At 34.6% G+C, this 18,095-nt stretch overlaps 1 protein-coding gene across 1 annotated transcript; it reads left to right on the forward strand.

Moving 5' to 3' along the window:
- Positions 1–2,772: 2,772 nt before the first annotated feature.
- On the forward strand, positions 2,773–17,614 carry LOC128031043 (PHD finger protein 1). Its single transcript, XM_052619252.1, has 15 exons — positions 2,773–3,303; positions 3,688–3,766; positions 3,900–3,981; positions 5,127–5,213; positions 5,340–5,434; positions 5,850–5,998; positions 7,228–7,323; positions 7,412–7,480; positions 7,576–7,699; positions 10,049–10,116; positions 10,520–10,651; positions 12,943–13,021; positions 14,894–15,009; positions 15,112–15,195; positions 15,520–17,614. The coding sequence occupies exons 2-15, from the start codon at positions 3,689–3,691 to the stop codon at positions 15,764–15,766; spliced, it is 1,506 nt and encodes a 501-aa protein (XP_052475212.1). The 5' UTR covers positions 2,773–3,303; position 3,688; the 3' UTR covers positions 15,767–17,614.
- The last annotated feature ends 481 nt before the right edge of the window (positions 17,615–18,095 follow it).

Below are 18,095 nucleotides of genomic sequence, written 5' to 3' on the forward strand. Positions count from 1 at the left end.
CTACATTAGCTACATTATTTCCCTTAATTTATCTGACATAAAATAATTTTATTTTATATACATCATTCATGTTTTTAACCACTTTTTCCTTCATCCATCTGAATAAATTTTTGTCAAATATACATACATACATACATACATACATATATATATATATATATATATATATATATATATATATATATATATATATATATGTGTGTGTGTGTATATATATATATATATATATATATATATATATATATATATATATATATATATATATATATATATATATATAATTTTAAGGTGCTTTACCCCATTGCTCTCTCTCTCTCTCTCTCTCTCTCTCTCTCTCTCTCTCTCTATCTCTCTATATATATTATTATTATTATTTTGTTGATGGCTGTTTCATGTATAATTGTGATCAATGTTGTCCTATTTATTTATTATATAATTTTTTATTATGTAATTATGGTTCTAGGATCTCACGTTAACTGAGTGACATGGAGTTTTTGTATAAAAAAAGCCTCACTCTTATACATGCAAATACATTTTAACCTAAAATCTTGTTTGGATATTAAGTCTCAACTACCAACCCATTTATAAATATTAGCTTTATTTATGAACAGTATGTCAATAAGAAGTCCCATTTAGCTGTGTGGGTGTGTGTATGTGTGTTGGTGTGTGTTTGTGAATGCTCACACATTGTCAAGGTTGTATTTTATTGCCTGGTGTTGTTTCACGGCCTGCATTTTAAATGGCCAGTGGTGTTGAAGTTTCTGATGTAAATGATTTATGCTGTTGAATGGCTGGGCAGTTCCTAGCAGGGTGATTATTTAAAGCTAATCCTTGAGCGGAGAGTGCCAGCTGTGGACTCCTCTACTCCGACCTTGCAATATTTTTATGGCAGGACCTTGCAGGCAAGAAGACCCTTTAACAACAAAAATAAGGACAAAAAATAGCATGCTTACTGTGCCATGGAATACAATAAATTGCACCAAATAATTATCATGCAATGATCTTTTATCATTTATTACCAATCATATCACACCACATATGGCATAAATTAGCAACCCAAGGGGGGGTTGGAAAAACTAGAATTAGGTTTAAGCAAAATAATGTTTTGTTTATCCAAACAATAAATGTCTGACAATTACAAAAGGTATTAAATTATGTTTGTATGTATAGGCTCATAATTTTCCATTTTAAAACAAAGCTATAGTATATGCACAAGAAGCCATATTGTGACCTTTTGTTTGTCAGGACACTTTCCATCTGTTATGTTGTGAAATTAGAAGCTAAATGTGTTATGCAAGGGCTCTGCATCTCTATTAGCTGAAATAATATGTCTGAGGGAGATTTCTGTGTTCATTAAAAGGTTGTTGTGGTGAATAAAAGCATAGAAGTAATGTGAGCTATGCTTTCAATTTGTTGCAGTGGACTAATTAAACTAGTGGCTGGGTGCTTATGAATAATTTATCACCCTTGTCAAGTGGTTTGCTCTTTAAATGGCTTGGAAACATATTATATAAAATGTGTGTTGCCCACAACACTTTCAAGTTTGTGTGAAGAATCACTATGTTAGAAAGAATCTAAAATGCAGCCTTTGTTGAGAAAAAAGCCAGTCTCTATTGCACATTGCATCTTTGTGTATTGCGCCCTCTGCTGGACTATCCAAAAACGGCTTTACAAAAAGCACACCAGAGGCCATTTTGAACATTTCTGCTCTATTGTCATCACAGTGTTGTGATATATCAAGAATTAGGTTCGTTTTGATCTATCGCATCTATTTTTGTTACTATTAGGCCATGTGTTGTGACATTAAATAAGATCATATTACTTTTTGGTCTTCAACAGTAAAAGTGTAAAAGTGTAAGTAAAACATGACTACCTCTTGAAGCTCATCAAGAGAATGCCAAGAGTGTGCAAAGCAGTAATCAAAGCTAAAGGTGGCTACTTTGAAGAACCTACAATATGACATATTTTCAGTTGTTTCACACTTTTTTGTTATGTATATAATTCGATATATAATTCCACATGTGTTAATTCATAGTTTTGATGCCTTCAGTGTGAATCTACAATTTTCATTGTCATGAAAATAAAGAAAACTCTTTGAATGAGAAGGTGTGTCCAAACTTGGTCTATACTGTATATATATATATATATATATATATATATATATATATGTGTGTGTGTGTGTGTGTGTGTGTGTGTGTGTGTCTGTGTTATATAAAGATACAATAATATAATATATAATGTGCAAATGTTTAATAAGTATTTATTTATAGTATTATATTTTAATAATTTGACTATGATAAATATAATATAATACTATATATATATATATATATATATATATATATATATATATATATATATATATATATATATATATATATATATATATATATATATATATATATATATATAGTTATATAGTTATATAGTTATAAATAGTTATATATTAATATTGTAGATATTGTGCACAATAAGTGTTTTCAAGTTCATATTTTTCAACAAATACATTTTTTTAAATACATAATATTAATGCAAAGCATTTAATCTTATAGAATGAATTGTGGATAAATATATAGTCTACTCTCTATCTACACTCATACCGGTTAACATTGTGTTTTTTCTTCTGCAGGTTCAAACTTTTTCAAAGAAAATCAGTTTTCCTGTTTGTTTTACGCGGGATACGGCGCGTAACAACATTGCCAGCTTTTTGCCGGCACCCAAGGGCATTTCCAAACTTTCTCCAAAAAGTCCACGGCGCAGCTCTGCTGGACTAATTACAGCCCAAACTTTCCCTAATGAGCGCGAGCGTGAGTGCGCGGCACCGGCCGAGCGCCTGTGGGGTCGAGCGCAGGTGGTCGTGGCGGCATTCAATCCAGTGGGATGTCAGTCAGTCGTACAGATGTGAAGGTGTTCTCAGGATCTCCCCCCCTCTCCATCTCCCTGTGTTTTATGTCTGCGTCACAACAAGTCGAAGGAGAGCGAGGCAGAGATGATGATGGCGTCTCTCTCGGGCTGATTCTTATGCCGCTTTCCCGACTAACACGCCTGATAGCAACAACCGAGAGACAGAGGGAGGTTGAGAACATGAAGCAGAAGACAGACAGTAAGAGAGACGGACGGACAGACGGTTGCGCACTGACGGCTTGAGTGACGCGCGTTTGATCCGCCGCGACTCTCCAAACGCGCCGATTATTCGGGACAGTGATTGAGACGCAGAACAACACCGGGCGTCAGGCATTTCATGTGAGACTGACATCTCATCCCCGTCTCTGTGACCCCAGCAGAGCAGAACACTTAACACAGGTACATCCCGTCCACGTATGGTCTGTCATGCGTGTTAATTGATATGTGCACGCGCGTGCCATCATGTGTGTCAGCTCTTATGAGTTACGTGCATTGATTAGGGCACATCTGGCCATGCGATTTGCATGCAATCAACCGCGCGCTCTTTCATGCATTGTTGTGTCATCTGCATATAACATGGTCCGTTGCATATGGCAGCCAGTGTTTTTGATCATATGTGGCACTGCAATGTGCATTGACTCTTCATCATTTATCCTACTGTACTGTATACTGTCGCTATGCACAGAGTTTAACCCTTTAGGTGGCTGCTGTTTGCTGCTGGTGTGGAAACACATTTTAATGCCCCTGGATCTTTTTTGGACTTCTCTTTCCCGCGCTCTTCAGGATGGGGGGAGTTAGTGAAGGAGAGGATGTTTTAGCCAGGTGGAGCGATGGACTTCTGTACCTTGGCAATGTCAAACGAGTAAGTTTGCTGTTTGCCTAAGTTAGTTTGGAAGAGAGAAAAGGACACTAGCAGAGAGACAGAAAGAGCAACTTTGAAACTTTGTGACTGGTATGTTGTGTGTTTGTGATGTATGACTGTATTTATTTGGCAGGTGGACAGCGTCAAGCAGTGCTGTTTGGTTAGATTTGAGGATAACTCTGAATTCTGGGTCCTCAGGAAAGACATCCACTCTTGTAAGTGAAGAAACTTTAGATTCAAAATTTAAAAGTAAGTGAATACATCCAAAATAAATGTATAAGTAATAAATGTTAAAGAAAATGAAGCTTTTTTAGGACTATTGTTTTGTTTATATATATATATATATATATATATATATATATATATATATATATATATATATATATATAGTAATTTTCTCAGATTTCTCAACAGTGATTCTCATTACTCATTACTTTCTACTTTATTTACAAATACATATATATACATATATATATATATATATATATATATATATATATATATGTATATATATATATATGTATATATATATATATATATGTATATATATATATATATGTATATATATATATATATATATATATATATATATATATATATATATATATATATATACATGTATATGTATATATATATATATATATATATATATATATATATATATATATATACATATATATATATATATATATATATATATATATATATATATATATATATAATTTATTTATTTTGCATTATTGTAATCAGAATGAGATTTCTTTTTAGATTACAATATATATATAATTTTAAATTTAATTTCTTACATTTTTCTTTTTGTTTTGGGTTACATGTGACCCAGACATGTGTTAAACAGGTTTTATTAGATTAAACTCTAGAAACTCTAGAATTAACACCAGAGTTATGCCATGAAGAATTATGAGCAATTCACAAAATATTAATAAAAAATACTAACTGAAGTTATTTATTGAAGTTAATTATTTACCACTTTGCCACTATAAATCTATTCTGAAAATATATTTGTTTGTGTCCATTGCGTCACTTATGTCTGCAAATGGAATTGCGATAATAAATACAAAATGAACAGTTTTTAAGCAGCTTGAATGTCTCAGGCTGGTTGGGATGTAAAAAAGGGCACACATCACTTTTACATTAAAATTGCATTTTAATGTATAATTGATCATTAGCTGAAAATGAAAATGAGAAACCATGTATTACATTAATGTATTTATTTTTTCTTTTGTGTTGATTATTAGTCTAAAGTAAATGCCAAAATAGAATGTTGACGTATGCTAGATAATGAAACATCTAGTTGTTGTCTGTACTGAAAATGCTTACGTTTTTTGTGTCTTGTGCTCAGTCTCTTCAGGTGGAGAGGAGGTGTGCTGTATCTGTGATGCTCCGCCTCTTAAAGAACCTCTCGTAAACTGCCTCAAATGTCGCCATGGTAATATGACAAATGAAAATAAAACCGTTTCGATTTCTTCTATTTTTTTGTACAGTTATTTTAGTGTTTGTATCAAGTAATGTGTCACTCGCGTTGCGTTTATTTCTTAAACCATTGTTCCCTCAGGTTATCATCCAGAGTGCCACACGCCGCCCATTGAACCTGAAGTAGACCCAAACAGCTGGATATGCCGCCAATGTGTCTTCGCAGTCGCAACAAAGGTTGTACCTCACCTAAACCCTGACATGAATACTTAGAAACATAGACAACGTTGTCATTCAAGGTCTATTTCAAATCACACACAAGCTTTAATCTTGCTCTGAGATGTGAAGGGTATCCATGGCTTCCTGCACTTGAGTGCGTGTTTATTGCATTGCAGCACTCTGCAGGTGTAGAGCTACGTTAAATGGTCCTGTGCTTTAATCTGTCTGTCAGCGCACTCGTTTCACAGGCCTTACATGCTGATTTGAAGATAAAATCATATTCACCCCCCCCCCCCCCAGCAGAAAATATTAATGACTTCCTTCAGCGTGTCTTCTTCAAATTTAATCTTCAGATGAAATCGCTGTTAAATGTGCTTGTGTGACAGGAGATCACGTGAGATACATTAGAATGACGAGCTGTGTTCTGTCCTAGAGAGGGGGAGCGTTAAAAAGAGGACGCTTCGCACGGCTCATGCAGATCATGAAAGTGCGGCTGCCCTATCAGCTGTTATCTTTAGACTGGGACCCGCAGCACTTGACCAATCAGCAGCAGTGTTACTGCTATTGTGCTGGACCAGGAGAGTGAGTCCAACTTATATCATTCTCACATGACTATGACGATGTTTCGAATGGAATACTGATTTGGTCTTACATTTGGAGAAGTAGTGTGTGAAACAGTATGCAGTATGCAACATTTCAGGTCAAGTTATAGTTTGTTTCTTTGTAAAAATAGATTTGGAGAAATTTTGCAAATGCATCACTTGCTCAGTACTGGATGGGTGCCGTCAGAATGAGAGTCCAAACAGCTGATAAAAACATCACAGTAATCCACACCATTCCAGTCCATCAATTAATATCTTGTGATTTGTGAAAATCTTCAAATCATCATTAAAAGGTTTTTAACTTTAAACCATTTATTTTTGGCAAAAATATCTGTCCCCTATCCACAATATTTTTCTCCAGTCTTCTGGTCTGAATATGGAAAGAAACATCAAGCACAGATATACACATTAACAAGCAAAAACAGTCCAAAACTGTTCTGAACAAACATGTCGGTGGATTTTGATGTGAGAGAACAACAGGAGACTTTTTCACTGGAGAAGCATTATTATGGATTATGTTTAAGTTTAAAGTTAAATCACCTTAATGATGGATTTAAGTGAAACACGGATCTTTTCACTTTACAAGACATTAATTGATGGACGGGACTTGTGTGGATTGCTTGTGGATTACTGTGATGTTTTTATCAGCTGTTTAGACTCTCATTCTGACGGCACCCATTCACTCTAGATGATCCATTAGTGAGCAATTTATATAATTCTACATTTCTCCAGACTCCTCTTTTATGGCCTCAGGGTGAATAAATTTTCAGCTTTTTTTTTTATTTTTAGGTCATCTATCCCTTAAATATTCCTTAACTCATTTTTATTTATTGTAGTATTATATTTTCCATTTTAATTTCAGATTAAATTCTTATAATTTTGTTGAATGTTTTGTCACTCTTATTTCTTTGTGTGTTTATATGTTTTAATATGTCTTGAGTTCTTGATTTTTATTTCAGTTATAGTTTTATTTAGTTTTTTTTAATTGATAGTTAAATTTTAATAGTTTTAGTTCATTGTAATGACATCTGGACATTTGAAGTGTGTTTTAGGAGTTTCAGTATTTTCTGGGTGCACTGTACTGTGTTCGCAGGAAATGTATTTAATAAATTCTTTAAAAAGGAATTGCCCAACCAACAATTGTTACATTTATTCCTTCGTTTTAGTTCAGAGTGATGTGTCTAAACTGAAGCGTGTTGTTTCTGTCAGGTGGAATCTGAAGATGTTGCAGTGTGGGAGTTGTGGGCAGTGGTTTCATGAAGCTTGCACTCAGTGCCTGACCAAACCTCTTCTCTATGGAGACCGGTGAGGCTGATGCCGTTGTTAAGCACATGCTGTTGCTAAGCTAATTCTGTCTAAACCTTTTCATCCGTGTCTCCTCTTCACCTTTCAGTTTTTATCAGTTCCAGTGCTCAGTGTGCTCAAATGGTCCAGAGACCGTCCAGAGGCTTCCGATGACCTGGTAAGAGCGCTGCTTCTGTTCTGTTTGCAGGACTGCAGAACTGATCTGAAAAGCTGAAAGTCGTTTCTGATGATCCTCATTCTGTTGGATTGCAGGGTAGATTTGGCCCATTTGGTGCTGTATCACCTCTCCCTGTGCTGCAAGAGGAAGTATTTTGATTTTGATCATGAAATCATGTCTTTTGCAAATGAAAATTGGGAATCGTTGCTTCTTGGCACGGTAGGAACATATACTAGTCAATAGCAAAGGCACAGCTCAATTTAAAGTCAACATGAAACACCAAATGCAACCCATTTTACTTTTGTTATCTGGCATATTTATAAATGAAACAGGATATCAACCAGAAATTGTGTGTGTGTGTGTGTGGGTGTACACTATATATATATATATATATATATATATATATATATATATATATATATATATATATATATATATATATACATACATATTATTAGTATACTGTATGTATACATATTAGTATTGCTACTGTCAATTTAAACTTGACTAAAAAAAATCTGAAAAAATAAACTACAACAAAATCAGAATTAAATAAAATTACTTAAAAATGGTTTTTTTATTGTATGCATATATTTCTATGTATGCATGTAAGTTTAGCTTTTATATATATATATAAATATATATATATATATATATATTAGGGGTGTAACGATACGCGTATTCGTATTGAACCGTTCGGTACGACGCTTTCGGTTCGGTACGCGGTACGCATTATGTATACCGAACGGTTCGTTGGAGTAATTAATTATATTTGAAAAAAAAAAAAAAAAGATAGAGAAAGAAATATAATGATATGCGTTCAACAAGGTAGCCCAATAACCCAAACAACGTAACAGGCAACGCCCCTGACACTCCCGAAGAAGAAAAAAACACCATCTTATATGTTTATGTTAGGCTACTCAGCAGGCGCTCGCTCACTCAGTACGCGCTGAAGGCTCGTTGCAAAATAGCCAATGCGTTTAACAGACTAGAAATGAGAAGATCCTCCAATAACCAACAGGTCTGGTGTTTGGGTGCACTTTGGATTCCCTTTAAGCTATAATGGTGATGGCAAGAGAGTGGTGGATAAATAAACAACGGTATGTCGCATCTGCAACATGACAGGGTACACCAGCGGGATTACAAAAAAAAAAAAAAAAAAAACCAGCGGGAATATCTGGGATATATGCGTCAGTACTATCTGGGAAAAGACGAAAAAAAGGAGAAACATGCACGCAGCAAACTATCCCTGCAGCATTTAGACACTATAGCTTACAGGGAATCCAACCCAAACACCAGACCTGTTGGTTATTTTAGGATCTTATATTTCTGGTCTGTTAAATGCATTAGACATTTTGCAACGAGCCTTCAGCGCGTGCTGAGTGAGCGAGCGCCTTAGGGGCCGTTCACATATCGTGCCTAAAAACGCATGGAAAACGCTAAGCGCGTCTTTCTCCTGAGGCGTCTGTCTTTGCTAAGCAACAATGACGTGCTCTCTCCATGAGACGCGGAAATTTCAGCGAAGGATAAATGGATTTGCAGCTCTAAAAATCGCTTGCAGTAGCTCTGCTACTGAATTTATTTCAAAATTGCAATCCATATACAACTATGATCAGCTGTTCCTTCATCTTGGCTGAGCTCTCAACGTTGTTACGGGAAAGGATGAAGCTGATTGGTTGGTTCTTGTCACATGACCCGCGGTGCGCTTGCGGCATTCTGAAAAGTTGAGATGTTTTTACATTTTGCTGTATCTAAAACGTATCGAACCGAACCGAACCGAACCGAACCGTGACATCAGTGTATCGTATCGAACCGAACCGTGAATTTTGTGAACCGTTACACCCCTAATATATATATATATATATATATATATATATATATATATATATATATATATATATATATATATATATATATATACACTGTATATACATATCAACTAAAATATTTTTATTAACTGAAATATGACAAAATAAAATATTAGATGGAAAATGTAAGCTTAAAAAGATTCTGAAACTGAAATAAAAATACATTTAAAATAAATAAAAATATAAAAAAAAATAACAATTGACGAAATCACAAAACAAATTGATGGAAACCTTTATAAGTTCAAATGAAAACTCTAATTATAACAAACAAAAAAGAAAAAACCTCATTCAAAATATCAATGATAATTATTTTATTGGACAGAAATAATTCACCTTTTTGTCCAATAAAATGTTTTCTGTATAATAATGAGGATTCTTTTTCCTCCAGAAATGATAAATGCCACCTGCTTCTGACTAACCATAGTAAGAAGCAAATCATGATATTGACTAATATTAAGCAGTTCAATATACGTTGCTGTTTTTTCAGTAAGAAATACTTCAACACAGGACAGAAAACTGCACTGGCAGAGCTGATTCATAAGGTTTTAAGGAAGTAAATAGGGTCACTCTTGATTTCGTGTTGACTTGACTGTATCCCTGAGTGTAGTTTTGAATACTCGCTCTTGCAGTTTGTGGTCAATCTGTGCTCTTAACTTTCAAATGCATTTGTTACACGCTGCCTTTCATTCAACTCTCTCAGCTGTCAGACACACCGAGGCAAGACCGTTGCCAAAACCTGCTCAATGCTTTAAATTCCCACAAAGACAGGTGAGACATGGATTATGCTCTGAAAACTGCCGTTCTGCTTGATTTCCATGTGGCAGCCCATAAGGATATATCACATATTTGCAATAATATCTGCAAAAACATTACTGTAATTGCTTTACATTCTAAGTGACTCTGAGTGTGTGGTTTCACTCTCTGCAAATAGTATTTTGATAGCTGAAGGTGGGTCTGTCTTTTCAAAAGAAATCATTTAAAGTCCATTGCAATTTTCTTACTGTCAAGGTTTGTGGTTGATGCCGCTCGTACGCTAGCACTTAAATAACTGAATCGGATGTTTTAGTTGGCAAGTGTTGAGAGACGCCCAGGAACAAATAAAAAACTGTCATTGAGCGCTGAAGAACAGCAGCTGAATACCAATCCAATCTGATTTCGATCTGTTGTATAGGTTTGTTTCGGGGAAGGAAATCAAGAAGAAGAAGTGTCTCTTTGGTCTTCAAGTTCGGGCTCCTCCCCCTCTGTCATCAGACCAATCACCTTTTATCGCCGAACAGCCAATCAACATCACCCACAGGAGAAGGTCAGGGACAGGAGCATTAACATTAAATTCAATTTACAAACTATTTTAATTGTTTAATTGATGTATTTCTAAATAAAACAGTAAAAAGGGAATTATTGCAATTTTACTGGATCATGAAAAGTGGATGTAACACACAGGAAGAGAGATTTATGACATAAGCGAAAAACAAAAAGTTTTATCTAAAAGATTATGTAGACTATTATATATATATATATATATATATATATATATATATATATATATATATATATATATATATATATATATATATATATATATATATATACAAACAAAAAGTTTTATCTAAAAGATTATGTAGACTATTATATATATATATTAGGGGTGTAACGATACGCGTATTCGTATTGAACCGTTCGGTACGACGCTTTCGGTTCGGTACGCGGTACGCATTATGTATACCGAACGGTTCGTTGGAGTAATTAATTATATTTGAAAAAAAAAAAAAAAGAGAGAGAGAGAAATATAATGATATGCGTTCAACAAGGTAGCCCAATAACCCAAACAACGTAACAGGCAACGCCCCTGACACTCCCGAAGAAGAAAAAAACACCAACTTATATGTTTATGTTAGGCTACTCAGCAGGCGCTCGCTCACTCAGTACGCGCTGAAGGCTCGTTGCAAAATAGCCAATGCGTTTAACAGACTAGAAATGAGAAGATCCTCCAATAACCAACAGGTCTGGTGTTTGGGTGCACTTTGGATTCCCTTTAAGCTATAATGGTGATGGCAAGAGAGTGGTGGATAAAAAAACAACGGTATGTCGCATCTGCAACATGACAGGGTACACCAGCGGGAAAAAAAAAAAACACCAGCGGGAATATCTGGGATATATGTGTCAGTACTATCTGGGAAAAGACGAAAAAAAGGAGAAACATGCACGCAGCAAACTATCCCTGCAGCATTTAGAAACTATAGCTTACAGGGAATCCAACCCAAACACCAGACCTGTTGGTTATTTTAGGATCTTATATTTCTGGTCTGTTAAATGCATTCGACATTTTGCAACGAGCCTTCAGCGCGTGCTGAGTGAGCGAGCGCCTTAGGGGCCGTTCACATATCGTGCCTAAAAACGCATGGAAAACGCTAAGCGCGTCTTTCTCCTTCTTTCCAAAGCGCTTGGGCAGAAGCGCTCATGAGGCGTCTGTCTTTGCTAAGCAACAATGACGTGCTCTCTCCATGAGACGCGGAAATTTCAGCGAAGGATAAATGGATTTGCAGCTCTAAAAATCGCTTGCAGTAGCTCTGCTACTAAATTTATTTCAAAATTGCAATCCATATACAACTATGATCAGCTGATCCTTCATCTTGGCTGAGCTCTCAACGTTGTTACGGGAAAGGATGAAGCTGATTGGTTAGTTCTTGTCACATGACCCGCGGTGCGCTTGCGGCATTCTGAAAAGTTGAGATGTTTTTACATTTTGCTGTATCTAAAACGTATCGAACCGAACCGAACCGAACCGTGACATCAGTGTATCGTATCGAACCGAACCGTGAATTTTGTGAACCGTTACACCCCTAATATATATATATATATATATATATATATATATATATATATATATATATACAAACAAAAAGTTTTATCTAAAAGATTATGTAGACTATTATATATATATATATATATATATATATATATATATATATATATATATATATATATATATATATATATATATGTATGTATATTATGAATTAAAACATTGTTCCAGGAAATATGGAGAAGATTCATTTCACGCGGACTTCCTACATTAAGAGCATGTCTTCCAGGCTAAAAACAAACAAACCAAAAACAGTACACAAAACACCACTAGTATGAAACAGTATATATATACTTTAGTATAGTTTTACTTTAAAATGTAAAAAACACTTTTAATTGGATTTGATGTTGAAAACAATTTGCATCAATGCATAGCATATAAATCATTATACAATATGCATACATATACGTACAATAAACAATGTACATCTCTCTCTCTCTCTCTCTCTCTCTCTCTCTCTCTATATATATATATATACTGTATATATAGTGGCCTTTTGATTTAATGGGTGACAGCATCAGAAAAGCATTGATAAAGACTATACTTCAACAAGATTCAATTACATAAAAATCTCAGCATTTTGAGACTTTGTTTTTCTCATCCATCTTATTTTAAATGCAATTTGTTATTATTTTGCGTTTGCTTTTTTGTCCTTTTATTTAAAAAAATTATTTAAATTCATATTTTAAAAATCAAATACATTGAATTGCCAGTTCTTGTCTTCTCTCCAGTCCCACATCACTGCCGTACCAGCGGAGAGCGGTGGGTCTGGAGGCCCGTAAATCAAAGCGCCGCGTCATTGAGACACAGGTCAGTGTGTCTGCCTTCAACAGCAGCAATCAAAAGACCAAGCCCCTCTGCATCATTAATGAGACTCTCTCATCCATCACAGACTTCTAGCATCACCTTTTGGGTAGTTTGTCTCCTCATATTCATTTGACTTATTTTTACAACATGCTACGCTGAGTCATCAAGGCCCATCTACCCTTGCAAGTTAATGATTGCATGCAGCCATTTAGAGAAGGGTTTGCTATATTTAAAAATAGGGCTGTCGACGTTAATGCGTTAAGGCATGCGATTAATTAAAAAAATCATTAATGTATATGTTATTGTTGGAGTCTCCAAGTGTCCTTTAAAAAAAAAAATCTGAATGTATCTTGAAATAAACTTGTATTAAACCAGTTACAAATTTACATTTCTTATATATGCAAACAACTTTTCCAATACTTTTCAAAATATAAAAAAGAAATTGTGTTTTTATCATGTTTTGTTCATAGTATTTATTTTATTTTATTATGTTTTTCCTTTTTTAATGAGAAACTAATGAAATAAGACATGAGACAGAAAAGAGTGAGAGAAAAAAAAACAGGAACAAACATATGCACCCAAAACAAGGACAAATATATGAATAATACATATAAAATACAATAGGATCCATAGCATTTAAAATAATAATAATAATAATAATAATACGGTTATCATTTTAATCAAATTGATTGTTTCAGGGTGCAGAGAAAGAAACAAAGGGAGATAGAGAGAGAGAGAGAGAAACAGCTTATGCAGAAACAGAGAAAGAAAGTTTTGTGACGTCCTCAACTGTAAGTCGCTTTGGATAAAATCGTCTGCCAAATGATTAAATGTTTAGCACTGCACAGGTTTTCCTCATCCATTTTAAGTACAATTTTTCATTTGTGTTATTGTTTTGTAATTATTTCTATATTTTATTTTATTTTATTATATTTTGACCATCTTAAATACATCATTTTACATTTGTTTTATTGTTTTGCAATTGCTTTTTAAATGTAATCTTATTTTACTTGCTGCTGTTTCCTTTAGTGTGGTAAGCACATTTTTCATTTTTATATATTGCATCAAAGCTATTTATAATGGTGCTCTTCTCAAAGGAGAAGAGCACCTTTGTTTGTTTGTTTGTTTGTTTTTTGCATGCAAATTGCTGTAGTTATGACATTTACCTACCTGCCAAAATGAACTAGCCCAACCTTTCGCAATTAATGTGATCGTTCATTACCATAATTTGCAAGTGGTAGGGAACCGCTGTCTCTAGTTTTGAGCTGCTGTGTCAAACTGCTATTGTCACTTGACTTTTATATTAAAGCTGTGTGCCTCAGTATAATGCCGTCATTTAGATTCAGTGTGTGTGTAGCGGAGTGATTCCTTACACTGCTGTCACACACGACACCCACTGTGTGCTGTATTACACAGCCATGAATCCAAGACTATGGGCAGAATTCACCTAAAATCATTTGAAAGTCTAATTTTCCTTTGTGCTTTTCAACACTTATGAACAAGAAACCATTCTGTTGGGGAGGTGTCTAAATTTTGTAATAATTTTCAAGAGGCCACAGGCATACAGGCGGCATGAATAAATGCATTTCTGCATTAATGACATTTACTGACTTAGTTTTATTGAAGTGAGAATAAACCTTTGGGTTCTGAATATATTTGGAACTTTGGGATTTTTTATAGATTTTCTTTTTTTTTTTTATTCACTGTATCTATAGTAGCCTACTATGTGTTGTAAATTGAAAGTGCTATATTTTTTTAATGACCCTCAGGTGACTTTATTTCTTCCATATACAAAAAGTTTTATTTTATTTTTTGGTGGTTATGCCCTTTAAGCTTATATTTTTATTAATATAACTGTTGATTATGTCTTTTTAGACGTGTCCACAAGGAGTTGCAACAAATGCCAATGACCTGGTGCCATGTTGCCACGGTTACGTCGATGGAACAAGCCTGTATGACCCCAGAAAACAAGAGCAAGAGATAAATTTGGGGTCTGTAGCCTGCTAAAATTAAATCTGAACTGCAATGAAATTCAATACACGAACCTTAATTGCATTTCATTTACTTAAAAAAAAAGTCTTTATGTATTACAGTTCACCTCCCAAGAGAATGTATGCGCTCTATCACCCTTCATACAGCGGATCTCAGGAGCTGTCTAGAACTCTGCATCATTACAGGTCTGTGAATAAAGAATGCATTGAAATGCATCTATTTAATGCTGAAAATGAAACATTTTAATTTGAATGCAAATGCAAATGCAAATATTTCAGAACAGAAAACTACTGAAGATTAACTGTAAATATTGCCTTCATTTTTGGTTTGTTTCTCACACAAAATTGTCACATGGCTTTAGACTTGGAATATAGTGTTCAAGTCCTATGGACTGCTTCTGTGGTACTTTCATTTGCAAGTGTATGAACTGCATTGTTCATCATTTTGAATTTGGGTGAACTGTTCCTTCAGATTGAGTTCTTTTTGCATGTCTAATTTGTTGTCTTCAGTGCAGAGGACCCTTGTCGACTTCCAGCCCCCTGCCTTCCATTCTCTCACCCAACCGGACAGCGCTATGAAAGCTGCCCGTCTCTCTTCCTGCACGACGTGCCACCCTACCCCAGTACAGTCGGCATGGGGGGGCCCACGCCGATGGGGTGGGGGGGAAGCGACTCCGTCAGGATCCTGGCCAGGCGCGTAACGGCGGAAGGAAAAGTCCAGTACCTCGTGGAATGGGGAAATGTGAGCGTGTACTGAGAACCCGTGTGCGACAGAGAAAGAGGAAAGGGCTAGAGACATCCAGAAGCATCATTAGGGTTTGCATGGTTACGAGCAGAGGTGCGAAAGCATCAATGAACAGGTGGGTGTTCTGCGGCCGGGAGAAGAAAACACATCCAGCAAATCCAGGTTGAGCTACACAGCAGCATCACTCTGAGATTACACTGTTAAATCTCTCACACTTTCTTTTACAGTGTCTCCTATATTTTGAATACTGTTAGAAAACGCCTTTAGAATGCCTTGAACTTTATTATTATGATTTGTATTGTATAAGCTATTCATCAGGATCACTTGTTCATGTACACATAGCAGTCAGAAATTTCAGGAGAGCTTCATCATGCGGTCACATCAATAATTGTAATATTTTAATGACAGGGAAATAGTCATTAAAGAACTATTCCAGGTTTAGGCCAAGTTAAACTCAGTAGACGCAATTATGGCATATTGTTAATTACTAGAAAATTATTTCTACTTCTAAAAAAAGGCCAATCTGTTAATGTTTCAATACTAGTAGTTTGCAGATTCATGTTCTACAAACTGACCCTGTTAATTCAATTGTAAATTCTTCAAAATAATCTTGATATTTGCACATTTATTTGTTAATTTAAGAAAATGAGGGATTAACATTATGCTACAAATGCCGTTGAACTTTTACAGAACCCTGGAATATTCCTTCAGTAGCAAGCAGGCAAGAAACTTTTCATGATGGGTGGCAAACAGAACATCCAGAACGCAGCTAATACCCATTTTTAAACATTACGACATCATTTTTAAGTAATAATGAAAAATTATAATAGTTTCTCAGCATATGCTATTCAGAGGAGGATTTAAATAAATATCAGACTGTTCTAAAATCTCTGAACCATGTTAAAATCACTAAATTATGGAAGGCTATCTCTGACACATAAGAAAAAAAGTGCTTTGGTATTTCAAAGTTATGAAATCAAAAGTCAAATTGTAATTGTGATATAAATTGTCATATTTCTGAGATGTAATAATTATGACATACTGTGATGAATATGATGACCTAGTCATAATTGACAAAAAGTACAAATTATGAGATAATCATGGTCATAATTATGGCAAAAGTCATAGTTATCACATAAAAAGTCAAGTCAAAATTCTGACATAAAAAGTCATATTTATAAAAAAAAATAATAATAATAATACCTACAGTACCATGTAATAATTGGCGAAATTTTATTACAAAAGTCGTAATGGCATAAATAATTTTGGCTTTCTATGTAGTATTGAATGTTATATTTTTTTGTTATAATTATGGCTTTTCCTTTTAAATGTGTTCTTTATGCCAGAGTTTTGACTTTTCATCTTACAAATGTGACTTAAAATGTCAAAATTTCATCCTTGAATGTCATAATTGTGATCTACCAAAGCATGTTTTGTTTTTTCTTACTGTTTCTGGATTTCCATAGTAACTCAAATACTGTAGTTTATTGCTCATTGTTTTTTAAAAAGTGCAGCATCAGAAATATGATTCAAGATGGCAGAAAATGAAAACATGAATCAGGTCCTTTACAGATTAGATGCAGACCATTCTACCTGAATAAAAGCAGAAGGCTGTTAGTCCTTATGTGAAGCTCGTTTCATCAGTGAATGATAATGAATGTATTGTGTGTGGTTTTTTTAATCCATGGTATGTACTTGTTAGGACATAGATGGACTAATTTCACGTCAGGGTGACAAGTTTTAGCAGACTGTGTTTTTTTAATAGTCAAATTTTAATTTTATGTATTCTTTGACGTAATTTTTTATTTTTTTTTGTCAGATTATGTTTATATGTACTCTAGGTTAATACCTAAAATGTCAACAAACAATAAAAATGTATCATGTTGTATTAAAGATTCACTTGTCCATTTCCTTTAACCACAGATTTTTTTATGTTGTCTTTTGTCTTTGACATTAATTTTCCTTTAAAAAATGTTTTTAAGATTGTGTGTGCGTGTGTGTGTGTGTTCGTGTGTGTGTGTGCTTGTGTTAAATGTTGCGACCACCAGGTGGCAGTCGTGTACGAGCATTGAACGCCCACCTATAGGAGGTGAGAACTCTTATGACAGTACAGGAAATGTTTGTTGTAATGCTTCTGAGAGGTTAAAACGTGTCGGATTATGTTTTATAAGGACTGTCATCTGTTTTGAGAAATACAATGACATTAGACAGCAGGACTGATGTAGTTTAGAGTTTACTCTGTCTGTGTTGAACGCCATTTTGGCTCCGGTTGCCTTGACAGCAGGTCTCACTTTATAGCTTTGTGGGAAATCTTGAGAGAAGTAAATGTGCATTACTGTAA

This window comes from Carassius gibelio, chromosome A16, assembly GCF_023724105.1.
Source record: "Carassius gibelio isolate Cgi1373 ecotype wild population from Czech Republic chromosome A16, carGib1.2-hapl.c, whole genome shotgun sequence".
NCBI lineage: Eukaryota > Metazoa > Chordata > Actinopteri > Cypriniformes > Cyprinidae > Carassius > Carassius gibelio.